The sequence below is a fragment of the Pimephales promelas genome, chromosome 3, assembly GCF_988280905.1.
Source record: "Pimephales promelas chromosome 3, fPimPro1.hap1.1, whole genome shotgun sequence".
NCBI classification, from domain to species: Eukaryota; Metazoa; Chordata; class Actinopteri; order Cypriniformes; family Leuciscidae; genus Pimephales; species Pimephales promelas.
This window is the reverse complement of record NC_142771.1, coordinates 19,037,413-19,049,463: the sequence shown is the minus strand read 5'-3', so window position 1 is coordinate 19,049,463 and position 12,051 is coordinate 19,037,413. Positions and strand designations below refer to the sequence as shown.

Below are 12,051 nucleotides of genomic sequence, written 5' to 3'. Positions count from 1 at the left end.
AGAAAGAAAGAAAGAAAGAAAGAAAGAAAGAAAGAAAGAAAGAAACTCTTATGAAAGTGATCGTCTGACAATTTTATTCAGGCCCAATTTAGACGAGGGAGAATAACAGACAGTCTTGGGTTTTAGTGATGAGACTTATCACGTTCTTGAGAGGGTGCAGCAATGCTTTATGGTAGCTTGGTCATGAATATTTATGTTTTTTTTTGGGGGGGGCAAAAACATGAGTGTCAGGAATGTGAAGCAGACCCTCGACACAACATTATCATAGAGGCCCAGAGTATACCAAAACATAGGTCACATTTGCACAGAGATGATGAAGAATATTTGAAATCATAAGGATTGTGTGTATTGTGACATTTCCCAAAATTTCTCATTCCTGCATCTGACAATTTTACTGTAAAACAGCATTTCTTTATTCTTTCCATTGATTATGGAATAAAATACTGTATGCCTGGACATGTCCTTGACAGGTATTGTGCAGTATAATTATAGTATCATTTAAATGTGTGTAATCTTTTTTTGGGGGGTTTAAGTATTGTTATTGTTAATTTTCCCACAATGGAGCATTCTCCATCTAAAACTGATCTGGCAGACCGAACCATAAGTCGTAGAGACGTAAAATCTAACAATATTGCTCCTCTAGTTATCATCAATCTGTGCACTCTCAATATAAATGCTGGAAATTAGAGAGAAAATTATTCTTCTTCAAGAAAAATTAACAATCCATGGTGCCCTAACATTCTTCACAGTAATTTTTTTTTCATAGGTGCATGTTTGTCCACCAAAGGGTAAAATAATCTTTCAAATGCTGAGAATGCATTATCAGGATGAACTTCATTATAAACATCAATCCAACATTATTTACATTACATACACAATTATTCTTGACTGAATCTTTTATATGATCTTTACTTTTGGTTTCCTAAGTTTTCTAAGTGTTATATGCATGTGCTTAAAGGCCTTAAACCACTTAAACACCTATAAATGCTGCTTGCAGCTTTCATTTGTATTGTTTTAGTTTTTTAATGTCAATATTATTAATATTAAGTTTGAGTTATTTTAGTACATCAAATTAAACTAAACGAAAATGGGAATGTTCCCCGGCAGCTAGCTGAAATAAAATGTTACATTTTTATTTTTATTAACAAATACATTAAAACCCCTGTTTTTTTGTGTCCACAAGCCCTGTCTCTTTTTTCTTTATTTTCTCTGTCTTAGCCAATTTATATGCAGTTTATATTCTCATCAACATTTGCCTGCTCTCCTCAAGCATCCCCTTCAATTCTACGTCTGCACATGCATATGATCTATACAGACATATTTTTTTATACTGTACAAACTGTATATTTTAATCTAACCCATCACAGAAAACTTTCTGCATTATTAAATTTTCAAAAAAACATATTTTTTTGTATGATTTGTAAGCTGCTTTCCTCATGGGGCCCAACACATATCCCACAACATAGGGAATCCTGAACCATAACCATACACACACACACACACACACACACACACACACACACACACACACACACACACACACACACACACACACACACACACACACACACACACACACACACACACACACATTTTTCAACTATAATTCAACAATATCAGCCAGAAGATGTGTGATTGTTCCATCAGGTCTTTCTGGCAGAGGCTTCCCTCCTTTATTTCTCACACATGACTACTGTAAACACACAGGCGCCAGTTGTGCCCAGGGTCTCTCTGTCTATAGCTTCAGTCTTCAGTGCCCACACATCCCAATCAATGTTTTGTGCTTGGGTCATCCATTACAGAATCTTCTAATGAAGTAATAATCATTTATTTTTTATTTCATTGCTTTAAATAATGTGCAGAAGTCTTTTTAATTGATGTATCAGTGCACGTTTTCAATACCGAACCATGGGATTGAGAATGACCCAATTAAAAGGTTTTTTTAAAAAAAAAAAAAAAAACACTAGCTAATAAAATATCATTTTATGACATTCGATAGAAGCCAGCAATGAGATAAAGTGCTTGCCGGTTTTGTGTGCAATACACTTTAGATGGTCAGTGAACATGGGCGGTATGTTTAAGGCTAGAGAAACAGTCTGACAGTAAAACTCGCTCATTAGCAGCTGTTGTATGACAGATGGCAGGTCGACTTTGGACCTACTGGTGCGTCAGTTGTTGTATTTTTTTTTGATCTACCAATGTAGCTAATAGGCATCAGCTACAAATGTTTGCCGCTGCTTCCATGAAATCGTTAAAACGTTCAGACAACCCACATTTGGTGTTCAGAAATGTGTTTTTTTTTTCGTAACTTGTTAAAGCACCCAAGAGACGAGTGAATATGCTGCAGAATCAGCAGTTCCTGACTGTGCATATCTCTCTTAGTTAGAGTGGTATACATTGCTGTCAATTAAGAGTGACAAATAGCTTGATTAGCTGGTGTAAATGTGCTGTGTTGGTAGTTCAGGAGGAGTCACCAACAAACGTCTCGGTTACGCATGTAACCCTCATTCCCTGAAGGAGGGAACGGAGACGTAGTCGACGTGCCGACTGATCGGGATCATGACTACGTCAAACGTGAGCGACTGAAAGGGAACAGTCAGCAGTTAGTGCTAGAATAGCAGGATTTCTTTCTCCCTCCCTCTCCATCTCTCTCTAGCAGCTCTCAATCCCAAGCTTTTACAAGACTCTAGGGAATGGACGGAGAGGAGGGGGATGAAGGTGAAAGGGTTTTTAATTTTTTAAAGGAATTCAGTCTTCTTCGCTTCTGGCACTTGTGATCTGACGGATCCACACTTTGCTCAACATGAAGAGCAGTCACGCCATCTGCGAAGGTCTGAGTGGCTGAACAGGAGGGTCAGCACAATTCCCATCTGGCCATGCATCTAATAATAATAATAATTCGTTACATTTATATAGCGCTTTTCTGGACACTCAAAGCGCTTCACATAGAAGGGGGGATCTCCTCAACCACCACCAATGTGCAGCATCCACCTGGATGATGCGACGGCAGCCATATTGCGCCAGAACGCTCACCACACACCAGCTTACTGGTGGAGAGGAGACAGTGATGAAGCCAATTGGTGTATATGGGGATGATTAGGAGGCCATGATGGACAGAGGCTACTGGGCAAATTTGGATCTGGTTGAAGGCATCTGGTTGAAGGCTGGCAATATGGCATGAACCGCAGCAATTTTCAGCCACTCTGCTATCTTTCTGTTATCTCTCTATGCTCTTCCTTTCTATCCATGATTTTCAAATTCATTGTAATTCATTTAAAGGGGAACACGGCAACTCTAGCCATTTCTTCAAGATGGCTTTCATTGCAGGACACGAAATCCAAGGGGAGGACTTGGATCTGGATCCCACCTTCCACATACCTAAACCTACCCATCTCACACCCCTGATCCCTAACCCCACCCCTAATCTTACCCATCTCACGCCCCTGATCCCTAGCCCCACCCCTAATCCTACCTATCTCCACCTCTTAAATCTGGATTTTCGGACTCCGCCCCGTGGATCTCGTGTACTGAAATGAGGTGCTACTGATATCTTCGCTGATTTTCACTTTTGTTGTGGCATGTTTTCTCAATGAGTATTTCACAACACTGTCCCCTCTCCCCTCTTTCTACCGCTGCTCATGTGCATTTGTTATTATCATAGCCGGACAACTTTATCTTGCGGAGCTATGTCTACCGAGGTGGTTAATACATGGTTTCTCATACACAGTATCTTAGAACATTGACATGTATGTCAACATTTTTACCAGAAAAGGTTATTTACCCATCCAAATGATTTCTAATTGTTGTGACATTCCCCTTTAAATGCCTCTTTCATTTCCCCTTCTTTGAGCACACTGACATCAGGAACTTTTGTCTTAAAGGTACAGTTCAGTCAAAAATGAAAATTCTGTCATAATTTACTTTATTTCATTCAAAACCTGTGACGTTCTACTGTGAACAGATAAGATATTTGGAAGGATGTGTTTGTCAATACAATGAAAGTCCTTGAGGTTCACAACAACATTGGACCCCACTGACTCACTTTCAGTGTATTAGAAAATAAAGATCCGAACAAAAATCCGAAATATCTTATTTTCTATTATGCAGCCACATAGTACACAATAAATCATGACAGTATTTGAATTTTTGAACGAACCATCCCCTTTCCTACTATTTTTTTCTGTATGTGGGAGTTTTCAAAAATGAGTCAAAATCACAGACAATTGTGTCTATTGTATATGTGACTTTAAATATAGTGCGTATATTATTGCTAAACCATGTTTAACTGTGACAGAAGATATATTGAAATATTATGTTTACTATTTGCCTACACACATTTTCCCACACTCTCTCAGACTCGAGAGCATAAGGTTTGGTCAGAACTACCCTCGGTAGGCCGAGAGAATGTGATTTCAAAATACTGCATACATCCCAGTTGAGGACACTTAAAATGTAGGACGCCCCTCAGGAGACAAAAGACTGTAGTATTTCCAGGATTTGATAGAAAGCGTGCACAGAATATGATAAACAATATCCAGTTTGATAAACTAGTTTTTGGGTTAAGATGTATTTAACTAAAAAAACAAAAACTAAACTAAATTTGGCTTCATCGAGAGCTTGCTAACTAACTTGTTTTTCTGCACTTCTTATACTTGTATCAATAGTATACCAATACACAGTTTACTTCATCTGGATGGAGTTCCAGATTTTCTATCGACTGGTCCTGGCACTTCTCACCTCTACCACTAACAAATATGCCAAATTGTGACCTAAAATTTGTTGTCTAATTATGCAGCACACTTTTGTTTTCTCAAATGGGTGGGTGTGGCTACATTTGTCTCTGTAGACTGCTATTATGTCATTGACAAGACGAAAAAAGGTTATTTTTTGTTTTTTTGGGGGGATATTGCACAAATGGCTCAGCTCTGAATTGGTCCAGACACAAAACAGGACCTCAGAACTAAAAGCCTACTTGCAGCATTCCGGAACTGTTTCCATGGCTCTGCACAATTGACAACAGATTGAAGGGTTAGTGGGAAAATGAGGCATTTGTGTCTCAGGCTGAATGTAGTAGTGATTGCAGTTAAATGGTTAGGGCAGGCAGAGGAAACGGGACGCTCAGAGCTCCAGGAGGACCGCTCGCTACCCGGCTCAAACTGGCTAAAAATGGAACCTGCATGTTATTCAGTGAGAAAAACTTTCCTTAAGCATTTCATTTTGTCCCAAATGACATGCGGCAATACATAATGTTTCTCTTTATAGGATTAATTTAGTTCACACCAATAATGTTTTATTTTCTGCAAGACTTTTGCAAGAATTACTACTACTCATGCACAAATTCTAATTTTTCTTATCAACTGTAAGTATAACTACATTTATATGACCCACGACTAGTCGACATGGACCTTAAGTATCAAATACTGCTAGAACTAATTGACAGTCTCTAGTGTAATATAATACAACGTTCACTTTTGGTGAAGTTACTCTGACACTGTACATTTCAAGACACTCATTCAAAGAAGTTCTAATACAAGTTTTGAAGAATTACAGTAAAAAAAAAGAAGTAGCTAACTAAATTAAGGCATGATTTGTGTGGCACAAAACCAATGAGAATAAAAATGTAATTGCGGTTCTTTTGAACTTTCTATTCATCAAAGAATCTTGGAAAAGGCGAATAACGTTTTCCACAAAAATATTAAGCAACACAACTTTTTTTTTTGTGATCAATATTTTTTATTTTAAGTTAACATACCAGATACAAATCAAGGCTCACTGAACTATATACAAATATATATATATATATATATATATATATATATATATATATACACAACATTGAAGGACAACAACACTTTTTTCAACATTGAAGGATCATTGTGACGAGAGTGAGGGCCAGGTGACTGATATAATGGTGATGGTGGAAGATTTGGTTTCAAAGCGAAATGTAAAAGCTCCTTTTTGGCAATATTTCGGATTTAAACCCAATGCTAATATGTAACCTGCAAACATAATGATAAAGAGTAATAATAAACACACCATTTAAGCAATGACTTCCCTTGAATAAGTGATTTAAAAGCGAGGTGGAATCACTCCCCCGTGATACCGGTATTGCCGTTGTTGTCACGTAAATCGATTAACATCGATTAACACATCACATCCCTAATATATATATATATATATATATATATATATATATATATAGAGAGAGAGAGAGAGAGAGACAATATGTTAGGACAAATAATCTAATGAAAAATGTAGTTAAATTAGTATAGTCACTAACTCCCAACATACTGCTCGAAGAATTTAATCTTGACCTGCTAATGTTTTCTTTCTCTTTTTTCCTCTAGTGGTGAGAGTGGATGGGGGGGGCTCAGCCTGACTTTCCCCAACCTCAGGGCTAACCAGTGAAGAAGAGGAAGTCGCGTTATCAATATAACAATACAGAGGAGAGGAGATATTGGGGAAGGAAACAATGCAGGAGTGAAGCCATGACAGGCATCCGGCAAGGGACGCCGTTACTTAAATGATCAGACCTTTGATCCTTTTGAACCTAGCACAGACAATACGTTGTTAAATGGTTCAACAGCACCACATCAATGGATCCACATCAACGTTCAGACTCACCGGCCTAAAGTAGCTATTTCTAAACACAAGCCTATTACCCGTAAGAAAGTTCACTATAATGTATACCGAAACCCACCACAAACTTTGATGAATGTTTAACATATACTGGGTTTCTCAGATGTATTAATGTGACCTTGTGACACAAACTCTGGATGTCTTTGGCTTCATAAGAGAACATAAAGAGATGGCCATCTCAGGCTTCATGGATATCGCATATCGATTTAGCAGCAGCACCATGGTTCCTCTACCTGGAGCCTTCTGCCTGATCTAATAAGGATTTTGTTTTTGCCTTATCTTTGAAGTATTCATAGATTTTGTCTACAACATCAAGGCCCTTTATTTAGTCATAATTGTATTTGTACCCATTTTCATTCAGCCATTTCCAGGTGTGTTAAAACTTCGACGGAGACGCATTCCAGTCACCGTCCTGTTTCAAAGCAGCTGATCGCAGGTCAGCGTTTATGGGTAACAACTCACGACTGTCTGTGACATTTGTTGACCTTTACTAATGTAATGACTCAGATCTATACTTAGCTCGCCTTTCCTTTTCTCTCTTTCACACTCTCCGTGACAGCCTTTTCTCTAAAAAAACACACGCATAGCGTGTCATATTCCCTGCTTCCTCTAGTTATTGCAGTTTAGGTTTCATTGCCTAGATGCTCTCGCCTTTCCTCCTCGGAAATCTGAGTCACAATGCAAACAGAAACCAGAACTAAAAGAGCTACAGAACTATTTTCAAGCCATCGTGTACTCTTAGAAACAACCACCAGGTTAATGTCCTACCATTAGTTCAGCCATATCTTTTTTCAGATTTGATAGGAATGTCTGGATATTTAGTGATGATTCAGATTTAACAGCCCGGGTTTCTTAAAATTTTAAAAATTAATGATTCTTTAAGTACTTTTGAGGAAACCTCATCCACCGCCTCAATCATTTGTCTTAACTATTTACTAAAAAAGAATACTAAACAAAAAACATATTTTGCTAGTATATTTTAAAGTTGTTTTAAGTTGTATACTCCAAATGTGTATCTTTAACTACATATGAATAACCAGTCAGTAACCTCACTGACTTAAGTCTTACAAGCCTTAAATAAACAAGCCAATATTAACGTTTTATTTTAAAAGGTTGTTCCTTGACCATTTATATGCCTTCCAGAGAAAATTATCTGATGTGTTGCCAATACTAGGATTTCCCCATCATATTTTCAAGTTGCTTGCCTTAAGGTTCATAAAAGTTTCTCTTTTTTTCTTGCTCAGACTCCACAATCATTGACGCTTACTGTAGCTCTTGATGAGTCATCCTAAGTTTTCCTTGTCTTTGTCGCTACATTTGTCACTCTTTCTTTTCCACTCTCTATCTTGGCTACTTGATTCATTCCATAAATGCTGATGCAGATTCAGATGCCATAATGTGGTTTTGAATTACACAACCATCCCAGCACTCATGTGCTGGAAGCAGTCATGACTAAGGGGGAATAAGAAGTGCTTTAACATTATTATATCACCTTTAAAGTAAAAAGTAATGGTCTAATGAAACAAAATAAAAACAGACATTTGTTTCTCATCCAGTGAGCAACCCATCCAATGGGATATTGCACTCATAAATAGATGGGACCTAATACAGATATTCCATAGTGCGCGCACACACACACACACACACACAGTATCTAATGGACTGTCTTCCGTTGCATTTCTAATGCGCTCACCATCAGGCTCTGGAATAAACATGAGAGGCATTAGTGAGACATTCCTGTCAGGCAGGTCGTAATTACCCCTGAAGCTTTCCGTTTCTCTTCCCCACTGTCAGTTCATTCTCCTGGGGCTCTGTTCAGCTCAGCTTCCCTTCCCTGGAGCTCTGCCTCTCCATTCTCAACTTTTCTGCTCTCAGTTCCACTAATCACCGATGAATCTAAAGGAAATCACTCTTTAATACAACAAAATTCCCTCAAAAATCCATCTAAAGCAGGTAGCAGTATTTTGCACCATTTCAGCTGATCTAAACTGGTTATTAGCTGGTTGACCTACCACTATTGTTCAAAAGCCAGCTTGACCACCTTAAACTGGTATGATTAGCTGGAAGTTTTTTGGGTTTTTTTTTCTTTTTTTGGTGGCTTGCCAGCTAACAATTTAAGATGGACTTTCCAGCAGGGTGATTATTCCAGTACTCAATGCTAGTCACAGACTGGTTTGAACTATTACACTCTAATTCAGTTCCTCCTTGAAGTAATGCATAACCTTAAAGTTTGATATAAGAGTCGGTGGAACATCTCTGCCTCCTGCTTTTTTGGCAGGCAGGTTGTCTGCTCCATCACCTTTTATACGGCTTTAGTTTCATGCATCTCCCCAGGCGCTGTACTTTCCATTAAATCAGGCAGCGAAGCATATCCATTGGCTTCTGGAGTTGCTTGCGTATTAGTGTTTAATGCACATCAGGGGTTTAACACTCATCGATGTTTGTTCTGATATTAGCCTACTCGAGAGAATCTGATGAGATCAAGATAAGATATCTTGGTCTGTGTGTGGGAATGCGCCGAGAAAAGAATGGGTTGTGTAGAAATCTGAGCGATTGATGCCCCTCATGGGATGGTGGTGGGATGTATTATATGTTGAAAATATGGCTATATTTTCATAGATTGTTAAAAAGATTTGTTGTTCTAAAGTGTTCTGAGAATTTACATATGAGGTAGAGCCATTTACCATGTGTTTCACATATAACCCAGACGACTTCATTGGCATCTACAGGCCGTCTATGCATCAGTCAGTAAGCATTTTAAAACAATTGAAGTAAACAAGTGGATTGATTCTTGATTCAGTTCCCTAGAACGTGCCAAAAGTTGCCATAAATAAAACACCTCCACACAAAAATGGTTATAAATCTCCATTTGTCAGCTAGAAATTGTATCAGAGGAAAACAAAACTCATATTTGCCATATATTCGCATAAAAAAAAAAATCCATCCTTATTTCTACTTCAGTCATTATTTTATTTTATTTTTTTATAAAACTTTTTGTTTTAAATTTCAAATAGATGTATTCTTTGAGAGCAGTATTTTATAGAGACAGTTTACCTTTGTAGCACTTAAAACAGAATGAATTTGAACACTCAAAGAGTCAATCACCAGAAAGTGCCTGTGGACTCTGTCAGGTGTCTTTGAGTAATGTTCAACAAGCTTGATTTTGTCTATTATGTTTGTTTATCTATTTCGCTTGTGTGTTCTGTGTTAATTGAATGTGATAGGTTTTTTTTGTGCCTTTTTTCTTTAGTTATAAGAAAATGTTGATGAAGATTACAAAACAGTACATCATTATCCAGCTAAAATACAATACATCCAGGTGAATTCATCCAAAAGCACCGAATTTAATTTACATCAGACCAGTCTATGCACTCAACTCAGCGCAACCTATTTTTCAAAACCTTTAGCTCTTCATCCCTAAGCCTAAAACATGACAATATAAATATGTTGATATGAAAAGGGATTGTACAATAACTATTAGATTAAATAGAGACTATTGTATATCACATTTAAGAGACTCAACTTAGGATGTTAGGAAGAACCTCCACATGATGCTCTAGAAAATCAATTCCCCTGTTCGGCCTATCCCCCTAATAGAGCTGAATGTTTTCTGTATGTAATCTGTACAATGCATTGTGTAAATTGTTTCCTGGAGTTATGACAGTACACTTATATAAACAAGAAATGAAAGCATTAGAATTCTATTAAATAAAAAACAAATATGACTGCTACAACATGGTCTGTTTCCATCATTTAGCCATGTTTTTCCCAAAATACAAAATAAAAAAAAATGCTTAAGAAAAGTGTTAGACACAATGGACCCTATTTTAACTCTTTCCCTGCCAGCGTTTTAAAAAAAAGTTGCCAGCCACCGCCAGGGTTTTTGACGATTTTCGCTAAATTTGAATGCCCCCGCTGAATATTTTCTTCCATGAATATATGAAGATGATATATATAAAAATAAAGATCTGAGCCTCTGCTTTTAGGCAAAAAAAACGTTTTTATTTTATCTTCATCTGTTCTTTTTTTATTGCCTCTTGAACAGAGGTAGGTTTTGTCAAAAACACAACATTTTGGACAAAAAACTGAGAAAAAGGTGTTTTTATCAAACAAGTGCATTTAAAAGCAGAATACATTCAGATGTTGTTTCCTTCATATATAAAACTTTCCAAAATAAATTAAAAACATAAAATAAAATAAATGTAAAATATATCAAATTTCCCAGGATGTAAGGGAAATGTAACTTTTGCAATAAAACTTCTGCCTCTGCCTCTCTGTGTTCTACCTGTGAATAATGAATAATTGGAATTACAATAAACAGGCCTAGACACACACACACACACACACACACACACACACACACACACACACAAATACATATTACAATGTGGTAAATGTGCACAAAGAGAGAAATAATTTGACAATTACACCTTCATATTTAGACAGCCACACATAAATGCCTGCACACACACATACATATTATAGTGTCATAATATTATACGATCTATCTGCGGCACGTCCATGGCTAGCATGAACATGTGCATCTCTCTCACTGACTACTTCGTCCCGATCAGATTCAGAATTATCAAATAAAGAGTGATCGGACTCCGAGTCCATTAACCTCCAGTACTTCAGCCATATACCTCTGCATTGTCTGTCTGATACATTCTCACTACTCCACTGTTTGAGACGATTGCAATCTGTTTCTCTAAACAAAGAGTTGCGCAATCATTCAGGACATGCGCGCAGGTCTTCCTTACCGTATACCACCTAAAACACGGATACCCGGAAAATTCCGTGTTTGGCGCAGATGCGTTTTTTCATTAAACACGGAAAATTCCGTGTTTGGCGGGGAAAGAGTTAATGATCTAGCGCATGGTCTAAAGCGCATGGTGCAAGTTCATTTAGTGCATGTCCGAATCCACTTTTGCTAGTTTAAAGATGGGAAAAAAAGTCAGTGCGCCGGTCTAAAAGGGCTTCCATTCTCTTAATATGGGTGTTTTTTTGGGCGTAATGTGCAATATACCAATCTCCCATTCCCTTTAAAAGCCAGTTGTTCTCACGCCATGGCAGATGAGCTATTTACATGGCGGAACTTGTAAGTGGAAAAACTGTACACTAAAGAAAACGGATTTGCTTGTGCACGACATCTACGGGACAAAGTGTAAGTGTTGTGGACCCGCTTACAGGCGCATATTACTAACGTGCTCTTTAAATAACAAAAAAAATATTTTGGTTGCCTCAAAATAGCAACGCGCCAACAATGCGCGTGAACACACCTCGTTTTCAGACCAGTACTCAAATGGGCGATAATTCATTTGCTATTTAAACAACGTGGCACAGGATGTGTCGGCTGAAACTAGCAAAAAACACTTGCCGGATTGCACCAGGTGTATGATAGGGCCCAATATC

The 12,051-nt window shown here is 37.7% G+C and overlaps 1 protein-coding gene across 1 annotated transcript in view; it reads left to right on the top strand.

Moving 5' to 3' along the window:
* The window catches only part of ngfra (nerve growth factor receptor a (TNFR superfamily, member 16)), a 37,848-nt gene extending 27,461 nt beyond the window's left edge, over positions 1-10,387 (top strand). The window contains exon 6 of the mRNA XM_039687068.2: positions 6,348-10,387. Coding sequence (XP_039543002.1) covers positions 6,348-6,379 — 32 coding nt within the window. The 3' untranslated portion in view covers positions 6,380-10,387. The remainder of the gene's footprint in view (positions 1-6,347) is intronic.
* The last annotated feature ends 1,664 nt before the right edge of the window (positions 10,388-12,051 follow it).